Genomic DNA, 15315 nt, shown 5'->3' on the forward strand with positions numbered 1-15315 from the left:
TTGACTCAGCTTCTTAGTGATTTTTGCACAAAGGCAACAACCTCAACTCCTACAACTATGCAACAAGTTGCCTTCACAAATGGAACTCAAAGTTGTGGAGTTAATTATTCTTCTTATGGTGATGATTATTTGCAAGAGCAAGCTGCTTATGCAGGAGGTTATCAACAAAAACCTATGGAAAATTCTTATTCTAATATGAACAACTCAACATGGAGACCACAAGCAACTTTTTGCTCAACAAGGCCAAAGCTCAAATTATGCTCATAACCAGCGGTTTATGCGTGAGAACAAGCCTCAATTTCAGCCTCAATTTCAGCCCACAAGGCAGCCACCACCTGGATATCAAGCAAGAGCACAACAATCCCTTCCATCCCATGAACCGAAGCCATCCTTGGAGAACATGATGGAGAAATTTTTTGCTGAACAAAGCAAGATGAATAGCAAATTGGAGGAAGAAATGCAACACATGAGACAAACCATGGATCAATTACAAGTCCACAACCGCATGTTGGAGACTCAATTGGCGCAACAAGCAAGCTCATCGGGAAGCAATTCCTATGGGAAACTACCTAGCCAACCACAAAACCCTCATGAACAATGTAAGTTGGTGACCTTGAGATTTGGTATATAAGTTGGTCTAGAGATTGAATACATGAGAGATGAAAAGAAAGCACAAAAGAAGAAAATTCGGTTGAGAGCAAGAAAAATGAAAAAGAAGAAGAAAGCAAAAGTGAGCAAGATGAGGAGAGAAACCATACATCCCACCAGACCTTACAAACCCACCCTTACCTACCCTCAAAGATTCATAAAGCACAAACTAGACAAGCAATTTGGCAAGTTCCTTGAAGTGCTAAAAAAATTGTATATCATTGTGCCATTCACTGAGGCACTATCCCAAATGCCGAGTTATGCCAAGTTTTGAAGGAGATTCTTTCCAACAAGAGAAGGCTAGAAGATTATGACACCATCAATTTGGGAGAGCAATGCAGTGCTATAATCCAGAAGAAGTTACCTCCCAAACTCAAAGATCCGGGTGTGTTTTCCATTCCTTGTCATATTGGTGATAACTGTGTGGCAAATGCCTTATGTGACCTTGGAGCTAGTGTCAGCCTAATGCCTCTTTCAATATATGAAAAATTGAATATGGGAGAGTTGAAGCCCACAAACATGTATCTCTCATTGGCTGACCGTTCAATTAAGTATCCGGAAGGCATTCTTGAAAATGTGCCTATCAAGGTTGGAAAATTTTACATTCCGGTGGACTTTGTCATTTTGGATATGGAAGAAGACACAAAAGTTCCTATCTTATTGGGAAGACCCTTTTTGGCAACAGCTGGTGCATTAATTGATGTAAAGGGTGAGCAATTGACACTTAGAGTGGGAGATGATCAAATGATATTCAACATCAATCCAGCCATGAAAAGAAAACATGAAGAAGTTGAGTCTTGTTTGCGGGTAGACATTATTGATGAGATTGTTCAAGAGCATTTCAGAAAAAGCTATCCACAAGACCCACTTGAAAATTGCTTAGTCCATGGTGGGAGCATTGATGATGATAACATGGCTATTTTTGCGCAATACTTGGAAAGCTCTCCACCACATCCTGAAGCCACAATTTTTCAACTTGAAGGAGTGCAAAATTTGGAGATCAAACCACCATCATTAAAGGTAGAGGATGCCCCAAAGGTAGATCTTAAACCTCTTCCTTCCAACCTCAGGTATGCTTTTCTTGGACCCAATGAAACATATCCTGTTATAATTAATGCATGTTTGACTAATATTGAGAATGACAAATTGTTGAGAGTATTGAGAGAATATAGAAGAGTTTTGGGTTATGCAATTGATGATATAAAAGGAATTAGTCCAACAGTTTGTATGCATAGGATTTTCCTTGAGCCAAATAGTAAACCTTCCATTGAACATCAAAGAAGATTGAATCCTACAATGAAGGATGTTGTGAAAAAGGAAATCCTAAAATTACTAGCTGCTGGAATTATTTACCCTATTTCTGACAGTGAGTGGGTTAGTCCTGTGCATGTTGTACCAAAGAAAGGTGGGGTGACAGTTGTTAAAAATGAAAATAATGAATTGATACCCACTAGAACTATTACAGGTTGGAGAATGTGCATAGACTATAGGAAGTTGAACAATGCCACAAGAAAAGACCATTTTCCTCTTCCTTTTATGGATCAAATGTTAGAGAGATTAGCCAAGCATTCATTCTTTTGTTACTTAGATGGATATTCTGGTTTCTTTCAAATTCCAATACATCCTGATGACCAAGAAAAAACTACCTTTACATGTCCCTATGGCACCTTTGCATATCGAAGGATGCCATTCGGATTGTGTAATGCGCCTGGCACATTTCAAAGGTGCATGATGGCTATTTTGTCTGATTTTATTGAAGAAATTATGGAGGTCTTCATGGATGACTTTTCGATATGGAACTAATTTTGATTCATGCTTGACTAATTTGTCTAAAATCTTGCGAGAGATGTCTTGATAATGATTTGGTATTGAATTGGGAGAAATGCCACTTTATGGTCCAAGAGGGAATCATTTTAGGGCATTTAATCTCAAAAGGGGAATTGAAGTGGATAGAGCCAAAATAGAAATTATTGAAAAAATGCCCCCTCAACCAGCATCAAAGGAGTGCGGAGTTTCCTTGGACATCTTTGGGTTTACTGCGATTTATTCAGATTTTTCTAAACTTGCTAAACCCTTAACAAATCTTTTGAATCATGATGTTAAATTTGATTTTAATCAAGATTGTATGGTTGCTTTTGCGAGTTAAAGGCGGCATTAACATGACTCTATCATGCAACCCCAGTTGGACTTTGCCATTCGAAATTATGTGTGATGCAAGTGAGTTTCTTTGTTGGGTATCCTTGGCCAGTGAAAGATAGAAAACCTTATGCCATTTACTATGCAAGCCGAACCCTTGATGAAGCTCAAGTCAATTCGCCACAACTGAAAAGGAGTTCCTTGCGGTAGTATTTGCACTCAATAAATTTCGTTCTTATTTGGTCAACTCAAAGGTAATTGTTTTCACTTGATCATGCGAATAAAGTACTTAATGAGCAAGAAAGAAGCTAAATCTAGGTTGATTAGATGGATTTTATTACTTCAAGAATTTGATTTGGAAATAAGAGATAAAAGGGTGTTGAGAATGTGGTGGTGATCACCTTTCTAGGATAAAAAGCGAAAATAAAGATGATGAAATTGTGCCAATTGATGAATTTTTCATGAATGAGCGATTGTATGTGTTGAATTCTGCACTTCCATGGTTTGATATTGTGAATTTCTTGTCTTGTGGTGTCTTGCCACTGATTTATCTTGGCAGCAAAAGAAAAGATTCTTGCATGATGTTAAATTTTATTCTTGGGAAGAACCGCTTTTGTTTAGGAGATGCAATGATGGAATAATTAGAAGATGTATACGAGAGGAAGAAATGCATGATGTTATTTACCATTGTCATTCCTCTCTGAATATGGTGGTCATTTAGTGTCTCAAAAGCTGTTGAAAAAGTCTTGACATCAGGTTTCTATTGGCCTAAAATGTTTAAACATGTGAGAGACTTTGTAAGCAAGTGTGATAGGTGCCAAAGGGTAGGCAACATTTCCAAGAGAGATGAGATGCTAGCAGTCCATATTAGAAGTTGAATTATTTGATGTGTGGGAATTGATTTCATGGGGCCATTTCCATCTTCATATGGGAATAAATATATCTTAGTAGGGTGGACTATGTATCTAAATGGGTAGAAGCTATCGCTACACCTACCAATGATGCAAAAGTTGTGGTAATATTTCTGACAAAATTTGTTTTGACCAAGTTTGGTGCCCCACGTGCCAGCATCCGTGATGGGTGTAGCCATGTTTGCACCCACCAATTTGAAAAGTTGATGAGAAAATATGGGGTAAAGCATAGGATTGCCACACCATATCACCCTCAAACAAATGGCCAAGTAGAAATCACAAATAGAGAAATCAAGCAAATCTTGGAGAAAAGCGTCAATAAGTCGAGAAAAGATTGGTCCCTTAAATTAGATGACACTCTTTGGGCATATAGAACAGCATTTAAAACCCCATAGGAACTACACCTTATAGGTTAGTTTTGGGAAATCATGCCATTTGCAGTAGAATTAGAACACAAAGCTTATTGGGCCATTAGAGCAATCAATTTTGATTTGCAAGCTCTTTGGACATAAAGACTTTTGCAACTTGATGAATTAGAAGAATTGAGACTTGATGCTTATGAAAATGCTAGGATCTATAAAGAAAGAACTAAAAAATGGCATGATAAGCAGATCAAGAAAAAGGACTTAAAAGAAGGAGATGTGGTTCTCTTATTCAATTCAAGGTTAAAATTTTGTCCAGGAAAATTAAAATCAAGGTGGTCAGGTCCATTCAAAATTGTGAAAGTTTTACCTCATGGTGCTGTGGAAATTTTTGGTGAAAAATCTGGTAATTTCAAGGTAAATAGACAAAGGTTGAGGCATTATTTAGCCGGTGAGCCAATTGAGAAAATAGCAACTTGCTATCTTTCTCATTCTCCATGAAATTTTGAGTAAGTATGGTCAAGCTAAAGACCTAAACTTAGCATTTTTGTGCATAACTCCCAATTTTTCTTTCATTTGTTTTAAGTTTTTTTATATACTCCTTATTGAGTTTAACATTGTTCTAATTTAATTGTGCAGATGGGATACAATGCATTGCAATCAAATGAGCATATAAAAAAAAAAAAAAAAAAAAAAACATTTCATGTCTTTAATTTCATTGCTTAATTACTTCATATTTTGAACTTATTTTGCTTGTGTTTTTATTTTACTTGAACCATTTACTTATTCAGTTTTTAGTTCCTCATAAAATACATTTTTCTTTTATATTTTTAGTACATTGCTCACTTGCTTTTATGTGCTACTTGGTTTACACTTGATGGCTATATTTTTGAGCTTAACTTCCTATTCCAAATTTTTGAGATTAATCGATTTAATTAATGGATTCCATTGCCTTTGTTTCTTTTGCAATGAGTCTGCAATTATCCAAATTTTATCTAATTAAATTGGCTGCACTTCAATGAGTAACAATTCTCATCTCGACTTGTGTCACTTGTCAACACAAGTTGTGCTATAAACTTATGCAACGGTAATAATTCTTTATGCACATATGATCTACCCATTTTCTGCACATTATCCCATTCCATGCACTCTTCTAACATTGAGGACAATGTTCATTACGAGTATGGGGAGAGGGTAAATTTTTGCAAAAATTATTTTTCCTTTTCATTTGCATATATTGACACATTCATTACTACGTATATACACTTGCATATAGCATCATATACTTAGTTACGCATACTTAGTTGCAATTAGGAAGAATATACATTTAAACACATGAATATCATTCACTCATTTAAAATAATTGAATTTTTAAACGATCTTTGAATTCCATAAGCCACTTATTCAAGCAATCCAGACTTGCCTTTAGATGGTTAGTGGAATGAAAGTTCCATTGAGTACAAAGTCTTAAGCATTATTCTTTCTCTTACTTAATAGCTGAAAATTAATATATCAATTTAGGTATGCAGTGCTAGTTAGTTATTTTGAGTTTTGAGTGTCTGGATAAGCCTTTAAGGAAGAAAATGGTCATTGTCGTCTCACCATTCCTAGAACAAGCATCTTAGATCTTTCAAAGCGAAATTTTTAACTTGCATTTGATAAGAATATGATTTAGGCATTCCTTCATATTTTAAACCTCACATTTAGCCTTAACCTACCTCAATTTCATTTTAACCCTTGCAAACCCCCTTGAACCTTAATCTCCTAATTTCTTTGGAACCCAAATCATTTACCTAGCCATTAAACCTAAACACTACCACCTATCTATGAGAATAGTATTTTAGCAATTAAGTGCATAAAAAAATGATAATGATATAAAAAAAAAAAAATAAAAAAAATAAAAAATAAAAAATCTCGGAGGATTGAAACATCTTGAAAAGTGCTAGAGTAATTGTCAAAAGTTGAAAAGGTCACCAAAATATCCCAAAGGTAATTTTGGGTGTGACATGAAATAGGGACACATACAAAATCAAAATAAAATAAAATAAAATAAGCATAAAAAAATAGTCCCTTTGTATAATCATTGTGATAGCACTTGAGATTCATTGTGAATTTCTTTCCTCTTGATATAAAAAAAAAAAAAAAAATATTGGATGCACTTTGAGTTTCATGATTAATATTATTCTCATATTTTGTTTACCTTATTCCCTTTCTTTGTTAACCACAATTTTACCCTATTAGACCCCATTACAACCCTTAAAAAGACCTAATGATTCTTTGAAAAATGCTTGTTACATTAGTAGAGTTAGATCTTTTATGCTTGCATATGGGTTTGGCAATATAATCTTCCATACATTACTCACCATCTATTTGAGACACATTGGCTATCTATTTCATTTAGGTTTGTTTTGGCACAATTGACTCTTGTAGTTGGTTGGTATTTGTTGCTTGGGTTGATTGGTTAATTCTTAGCTATTCTGTAATAGTTGAGAGTGCTTGCTTCATTCTTTGTGCTTTTGCTGGTGGGAATTTGGAATGTTGGTGGCTAGAGGTAAGTTGGTGGTTTGGATTAGTGAATTTTGTGTTTTCAAAGACTGATTCTATTCCCTTCCAAATGAGTTTTAATGAAATTTTGCTTGAGGACAAGCAAGAGTTTGAGTATGGGGGAATTTGATGCATGCATTTTATATCATCATTTAGGAGTAATTTTTGCACATAATTTACCCTTATTCATAGCTATTATTTTAGATATTAGTATATATTTAGTCAATTTTACAATTTTCACATTTCTTAGTTTAATTTTTGGAATTTATTTGTTTTGTAGGTTAAATCTGGAGAAATTTGATGTATTTTGATCAGAGTAGCCATTTGGAGGAGATTAAAATCGAATTGCAAAAAAAAATTTTGAAGTTGAGAAAAAAAATGGCCGAGAGCGACACAACCCGCGACACAACTGACTCGGCTTATGTCGTTTTTACTGGAAAATTTTTTTGACGTGGCATTTCCGTTACTCCAGCCTTTTTACCTCACTTTTTCTAGATCCTTCCCCCTTTTACCCATTCTAGAACAATCCCTTAGCCTATATAAAGACCCATTTTATCACTTTCTTGGGATATAGAGAGCATAGAGAGCATAGAGAGCAAGGGAGGCATTTTTAGAAAGATAGAAAGAGAGCAAGGGAGGCATTTTTAGAAAGATAGAAAGAGGGAAAGGGAGGAGCATCTTCTGCATCTTCTTCCAGCAGCAGCAAGGATCAAGTTTCTGCACTTTTCTGCAGAGATCCTGCTGCAAATTTGCTGGGTTTTTCTACCCCTTTTAGCTTACATTTCCATTATTTCTTCATTTCTTCATTTGGGTTTGTCTTTAAACAATGATTTGTGAGTAGTTGATTGAGATTCTAGAGATGGGTTTGTAAATATTGATTTGTTTTGTGGTTTTGAACTGATTTAGCCATTTAAATGAAGATTGTTATATTTTGATTTATTGCTTGTGTGCTTATTTCCTTGCTTGATGAATGGGCCCTCATTAAGTTAAGTTTTAATCCTTAATAGATGGACTGAAAAGTGAATATTGGGGATGGATAATCTTGCAATAAACTTTATTTTCTTGGTGTTAGAAATAAGCTAAGAAGATTAAGGGGAACTTTCCAAAAATCAATTAGAGCATTAATTGGGTTTTTGTTAGATTTGAAATACCGTGAAAACAGGGTTTGATTTAATGAAAACCAATTTTGAGATGCTTGAAAAAGGTTTCAAAAATTTAAGAATTGATTTCCCTCAAAATTGCAATTCTCATGTGTTTGGCTAAATTAGGGAAAAACCACATGCAAACAATATTGAAAATCCAATCTCTAGAATCAATTTATTTTTCATTGAAATTAGATATAAATCCTCCAAACCTCATAAATAGCAATTTAAATTTAAATCCAATTTAAATCCAATTTCTATAATCACTTTATTTTTATTTTTATTGAATTTAGATTTAATTTCTCTCAATTTCATAAATAGATATTTCAAATTAATTTTTGGGTAATCTAGTTTAATTAATTTTAGTTAATTGATTGATCTAGTTTTAATTCCTCAAATACCAATTTTAATTCCAAATTTCATTTTACATCTTTAATTTTTGTCTTAATTTTAATTTTTAGATTTTATTTTTAATATCTTTTAATTTTTGTCATTCTAATTTGCTTATACTTTTATTTCCAATTTAAGCACAATTCCCTGTGGGATCGATATCAATTTTTAAAACTATACTACTGTGACCCGTGCACTTGCGGACACCGTATCAATCTTCCTAATTCAATCTTCTTTTTTTTACTCTAGTTTTTCCAGATAATGGATGTCACCATCATAGCATACTAATAACAGGCTCTGTTCACACATAATAATATCACCGTGACTGTGTGACATCAGAATTGCTCTTTAGCACCTCTTTCAAAGTATATTGCATAGCTTTCTGCATGTTTTCTGTAATTTTGTACATAAATGACATGTATTTTTTGATATCCATTTGTTAAAATGCATTTGTTGTAAATTCCTCAGCTCACAATACGCATCCTAGTCATGACTAAAACATTTGAATCCTGCACACTTGATATATACAGGTACATGGAAATATACAAAGCATGCGGGTAGATAAGCATCTTCAATATGATCTAACATTTTCAACTATCAAATAATCCTTTCTAGTCCCTCTCAGTGGTACATGCCTTATTTATAAATGGAATTCAGCATTATGAGGAGGCATGCCAATGTGGGACAGATGACTTTCTGTGTTCTTTTGCATAAAAGAACTCAATGAACTTCTGCAGGAACTTTAGTCTATGGATGGAGTAGAGTAACCCAGTTGTAGATCCAACAATAAATCAAAAGCAAGTCCAGGAATGAGTCCAAAAACAAGCGGGTTATTTGAGGATTCTTCAAGAATAGGATTGGTAGTTTGTGTTTAATCACAACAAAACTGCTGTACAATTGAAACACACAGTCCAGGATTGCCCAAGAAACTGGAGACAGGAAAAATGTCGAACTGGCCTTTATAGGTCCTTTTAGATCGTTGTCTGCAACACCGAACCAAGACAGGAAATGTTGTCTTTTAGTTCTTATTTATTCTCTCCCCTAGCAAGAGTTTTATTCTCTTTATATAAGACTTTTTTCATTTTGATTATGGATGCTTTTGATTTTTTAGATGGATTGACTGTGGTGTTTATTCAAAATTTATAATTCAGTACAATTTATCTTATAAGCAAAATTTTATTAATAAATGAAATCCAGAAGATATTGTTTAATGTCTAACCCTCAAACACCTAATAAGACTCTGCCGTGGTGATAGTGCTGCAAAAGATTACAAGTACTTTGTAAGAGTAAATAAATTATATTTAAAAAAAGAGTAAATAAATTATGAGAAATTCCTGTACCTGTTGTAAGGTTTTTGTTCTGGTTTCAATCTAAGGGGAGAAGGTTCTTCTTCCTCATCTTCTTGATTTCTGCTTCTCTTTTTATTTCTGCAACCACCATTGTCTCGAACATATATAGGATGTAACCCACATTTAATTATACCCTCGGTATATGGACCCGCACATTGAAGTGTGGATGAGAACTTGTAAAGGCAGAACTGAAATGAGGCCTCAACGAAACTGTCTTCCATGTTGAACAATTCATTCCAAAGACACATGTTTTGATTCTAACTCATCAACCTCCCATAAATAAGGGAAATCAAAATCGAAATCTCTGTTATGTCCAGATTTATCAATGAATTGGGCTTCGCAAGTAGGGCTAACATCATCACCATAATAATTTTTGGGATTAAAAACAAGGCATAAAGAAACACCAATCAAGTTTGGCTTATCTAGCGTGAATGAGAGAGAAGATCCACTTTGGTTCTTATATCTCATCCTTTGAGGCACTTCATCCCCGGGTATACTTAATTTTACAATCTGTACATGAAAATCATTCATTATTTTATGAAAAAATAAAATCCAAACTTATCGTGATGATCCTTGTAACACCTGAGAAAAGGAAGCATACCTCATGTTTCAACAGATGCGTTTCCGATACATCCTCCATTACTTTCTCCTTATCCAAATTGATGCAATTACGAAAGTCAAGATGAGTTCTAGTTCTATCTTCGACTTCGTGTTCTGGGAAAAGGAATGAAGTTGATGCAGATTCCAAAGATGTGCAATCCAATGCACCCAATACTTCTAAGCATGGAAGATCTGGTAATAATTTAAGTCTCTTGCAACCTCTTAACCCAAGATTTGTCAACTTAGATAGTTGTTCAATGCTTGCAGGTATACTCTCAAAATTGTTTTCACTTAAATCTAAGGATCTCAATGACACTAAAGACCCAAGACTGCCGGGAATATCTAATATACCACAGTTATCTAATTCCATAACCTGTAAACAGGATAAACCTGTCAAAGGAGGCAATGTCAAACCTTCACAGCCTTTACACAGTAAGGAAACCAAATTTTCCAATTGATTGATGGAGGATGGTAATGCTTTTATTCCACTTCCAGATATCTTAAGGTCCTGCAGCAATTTTAAATCCCCTATGTTCTCTGGCAATTCAGTGATATTCAAACAATGTGACATATCAAGGTGTGTAAGAGATTTCAGATTGCAGATGCTTTGGGGAATACTATGCAGTTTTGGGCAATCCTTTAGATTAAGTTCTTTTAGACATTTTAACTCGCCAATGCTGCTAGGAATCTCAATCAAGCTTGAACATCCAAACAAGCGTAAATCCTCAAGATTTGGGACACTAGACAAGTCTGGAACCCTGATCAGCTCATGACATCCATTGAGGTTTAAAATTTTCAAATTTCCAAGAGCCTGTAATGAAATATCAATAAAATTAGCAATTGCTAATTAACTTCACAAAATGCAGCTAAATTTTATGTTTGTAGCACAATAAATCTTGCCTTATCTCGATTCCAAAGCTGTATGAGGTTGCTATCTTGCATGTGAAGTTCTACAAGATTTTTTGGGCAAAAATTTGGTGGCAAGGATTCCAAAGGGTATCTGTCCCAGTAAAGATATCTTAGCTCTTCTGGTAGAAATTCGAGGCCGCTAGGAAGCCGCACTCGTCCTTGTCCGGAATTAGAAAAACTGAAGAATTTGAGGAATTTAAGATTGCGCGTCTTCTCGAAGGCCGTGGGACTTAGCACCAAATTATCCTTCGCCTCATACATGTTAAGTGATATGCCTTCAACATTTTCAGTTGCCTAATAAAATAACAACAAAAGATCATTATCTATCACATAATTCCATGTGAGCTACAGTTCTTACAAAACTCAAATATAAGAAAAATGAAACAAGAAACTGCACTAATTTAGTCCTCACCGTATCTGTTGTCAATACACGACAAATATCATTGTAATTCCATAACCTGCTGCGTGCTCCAGGTTGTTTGGATTCCTCATAAACAATTTCGAAGCCCAGTTGTTGCAACAAGTCATGCATACCAACAACATTGTCTGATGAAATGGTTATGAGAGATTTATCAATTAGACGACTTATTGTACTTCTTGCTGATAAACCACAAGCATCTAGTATTCTCTCAACACGACCTCTAGGCTCCCCCTTAAAGAAACATGCAATATGAAGAAATATGTTTTTTTTATGACGATCTAGTTTATCATAACTTATTCTCAGGACATTTTGAATGTTCAAATCAGGAATTTCTTTCAGTTTTTTCAACTCACTTTCCCATTCTTCTATACCCTTTTTATACATATTAGAGCCAAAAACTCTAAGAGCCAACGGATTGCCTTGAGCATATCTTATTGCCATCACCGATAGCTTCTCATATCTTTCTTTGGGATGATCTTGTTTGAAGGCATATAAGCTAAAGAGACGAAGAGCTTCATGATCAATTAATTTTTTAACCTCATATATACACTTCTCAAGGCAAACATTTATAAGTGTTTGCCTATCCCTGCTGGTTATAATTATTCTACTTCCCATATTGTACCAATCACAAATTCCACCTAAAAACTTTAAATCGTTTGGATCATCTACATCATCAAAGACAATGAGTACTTTTTTACTTTGAAGTCTTCTCCTCATGAAAGCCCCCAAACGAGGTGTATCCATATATCCATCTTTCTCTCCTAACAATTGACGAAAGATTTTATCTCGTAAAGCATTTGATGTTTGCTTCATTATTTCTTCTCTAACATTGGCAACAAAGCAGTGACTGTCAAGTTTAGCCTTGATTCGATGAAATACTTCTTCAGCAAGAGTTGTCTTTCCAATACCTCCCATCCCCCAAATTCCTACAACTCGTTTATCATTTATTGATTCAGAAAATAATAATTCTTCCATTTTCTTCACACGTGATTCAATTTCAACTAAATCATCATTCTCATAATCACCTTTAAAGGTGTTATTTAATTTCTCCAAAACAACATTTACTATTTCCTCAACTAGTTCGGACTCAGACCTGATTATATATGAAAAAGAAATGTTAGTAAGTCATACTTCTTAGTAAATAATATACAATCAATATATATTTCTATTTATAAAAATAAGATATTGATATTAAATTTGATATTAACACTGTTTATATTTGAAATAGATCATGGTAAAATATATTTAAAATTAAGTTATGTGCTACCTAAATTAATGATATACTGATTTTCTATTGAATGTTATACACTTAGATATATGTAAGAATTTTTCGCGTTATATCCAAAGATTAATCTTAGAATTTCAATTTGCAAGCAATCTAATTAAGTATTGAGTTTTTAGTTTTAGCTTAACATTATTATTTTTTTTAATTATATGCCCCAATTTTTCCCATATCTGACAATATGCACCTTTCACATTATTTTTATTATGGATTTGCCCACAAGATGCCTTTTCCTTTTGATTTTGGAATTAGTATTTCATTTTCTCGTCAAATAAGGAAGCGTTAAGATTTAGCCAAATGGCATATTCTTTAATTTATTGGTTATTGAATTAAAAAAAAAAAAAATCTAACATTTGAATTTGTTACTCATTCTATCCAAACTTATTGAACACTCAAATTAAAATTTAATAAATTACAATTTTATCCCCAAGATTTGATAAAACCTTACAATTTAGTCCTTATATTTTCAAAACTATGCAATTTCATCTTGAGATTTGGTAAAACTTATAATTTATTCCCTTAATTTAAACTTCATTTTACCAAATTTCAAAAACTAAATTGTAATTTTCCTGTTACAATTCGGGGATAAAATTTGAGCGCCGAATAAATTTTCTTTAGCCTTGAAAGGTTTGATTTAATTGTCTAAAATTAAAAAATTTAGATAAAAAAAATAAATACAAATATTTAGATTTTTTAAGTCAGTTTGTCATTATATATTGATATTTCTTTCATCTATATATATATATATATATATATATATATATATATATATATATATATATATATATATAAAGGTTAAAGTATCTATGCATATAATCAAGTATTTATGATACATGAATTAAAATGACACCCTCAATATAAAGGTAAAACACAAATATTCTTAAAAATTCATATATTATATGTTGAGGACACATTTGTTAAAAACTATGATAAATATGGTGTAATATCATAATCAATCATCTTAACATATGCCAAATAAGAGTAGTCTAGTTAATTTTCTTAGACTTTTAACAATGTAAGAGGTGAGGATGTCTCGAGTTCGACTATTCCATTTATATATAAAAAAAATAATTATAAATTAATAATTAAGTGATTTATTATCAAATTCACCGTTATATATATTTAGATTAACTTTTAGCAATTTGTTTACACCCAAAAATAAAAGAAAAAACTGCCATTATTATTCTTGCTAATATAAAATATGAATAAATAGATTTATTTCCAAAAAGAAAACATATATAAGAAACAAACAAATAGTATCCAATTAAATATTTGTATATATATTGTTATCATTTCTTTTTAAGATATACATCAATGAAATAGAGCCATTCATCATGTATCCAATTAGGACTAAAGTTATCTCTAATTTAACAATAATAATAATAATAATAATAATAATAATAATAATAATAATAATAATAATAATAATAATAATTAAAATAAAAACGTTAAAAAAATAATAATTAACTTACTTGATATTCCGTGACTGTGAGTCCCATCCTGCTAAGTTGCTGATTTCTTTCAAAGCATGGCACCATTCCTCCACCTTTTTTACTTCTTCTCCATGCTGAGCCTGAGGGAATGCCTCTCCAAAATTCCCTCTCAGCTCTTGAACATCGGTTGGATCTACACGATAAAAAACTGGTAGGACTATTTGTCCTAATGTTTTCTTGCATTGAAGTATCTTCACGAGCTCATCTAAGCACCATGGAGACTCTGCATAATTTTCAGAGAATATCACCACTGAGATGTATGATTCTTCAATTGTTTCGAAGAGAGAACTCGATATCTCTTTTCCTTTATCAAGGTTTTCATCCAAGAAGGCTTTGATTTGTTTTCCAAACAAAGCTTTCAAGAGATGGGAGAGAAAATCCTTACGGATATCTTTGCCTCTAAAACTAATGAAAGCATCCCACTTCTTGTACTGATCTGGAGGAGTAGAAGAAGTAGAAGCCATGTCTGGAGGAGTAGAAGAAGTAGAAGCCGTGGTAGAAGGCTTTTTTGCAAGCATAGTTTGAACAATGTTTCCCGTGAGAACTGAGTTTGAACAAGGTAATTAACAAAACAAATACCAGAGATGTATATTTTTTGCGTGTGCAAAACTGCTTTGACGCAATAAAAATTTATAGGCATACAGCATGATTGGAAGCACCTTCCCAGAAGGAACATATTATTGTTGGGGAAAACGAATGAGGGAAGACAAAAGTCATCATGCGATTGAAATTCCACAAATAAAAGAGCTCATTTTTGTCAACTTTTAGGATAAATTATAAATTAGTTTTTAAAATATATCAAAAGCTACGTATTAATCCCAATATTTTTTACACAAATGATTTACTTCTAAAATTTGATTTCGTTAATCCATTAGTTTAAATTGACTCAATTTAAAATATTTTTAAAAATATTTAATATATATATATATTAAAAAATAATTACTTTTTAAATTTTTTTAACTAATTCGAATTTAAAATCCCATCAATAGATTAAAATTAATTAGTTAAAATTAATTAATTTTAAAATAAAAGAGGTTCACATCTAACAATGTAGTCAAAGGGCCAACAAAAGCTATGGCTTGTTTCAGTAATTACCCAAAAAAAGGCAACAAAATACTGGAAATACTA

At 32.9% G+C, this 15315-nt stretch overlaps 1 protein-coding gene and 2 long non-coding RNA genes across 3 annotated transcripts; 1 reads left to right on the forward strand and 2 right to left on the reverse strand.

The window, feature by feature from the left end:
- Positions 1-5939: 5939 nt before the first annotated feature.
- Positions 5940-7540, forward strand: LOC131172629 (uncharacterized). The gene is made up of 2 exons (XR_009143203.1): positions 5940-6759; positions 6882-7540. It is a non-coding gene; the product is annotated as an uncharacterized LOC131172629 (long non-coding RNA).
- A 1083-nt stretch (positions 7541-8623) lies between these two features.
- LOC131172628 (uncharacterized) lies at positions 8624-10711 on the reverse strand. The gene is made up of 3 exons (XR_009143202.1): positions 9474-10711; positions 9353-9390; positions 8624-9116 (listed from the first exon to the last, which is right to left on the reverse strand). It is a non-coding gene; the product is annotated as an uncharacterized LOC131172628 (long non-coding RNA).
- A 5-nt stretch (positions 10712-10716) lies between these two features.
- Positions 10717-14769, reverse strand: LOC131172688 (disease resistance protein RPV1-like; the record flags this gene model as incomplete). The annotated part of the gene is made up of 4 exons (XM_058134198.1): positions 14167-14769; positions 11404-12505; positions 10983-11285; positions 10717-10893 (listed from the first exon to the last, which is right to left on the reverse strand). Coding segments are annotated over exons 1-4 (2121 nt in total), but the record flags the coding sequence as incomplete, so codon positions are not given.
- Positions 14770-15315: the final 546 nt, after the last annotated feature.

This window comes from Hevea brasiliensis, chromosome 14, assembly GCF_030052815.1.
Source record: "Hevea brasiliensis isolate MT/VB/25A 57/8 chromosome 14, ASM3005281v1, whole genome shotgun sequence".
Classification (NCBI taxonomy): Eukaryota; Viridiplantae; Streptophyta; class Magnoliopsida; order Malpighiales; family Euphorbiaceae; genus Hevea; species Hevea brasiliensis.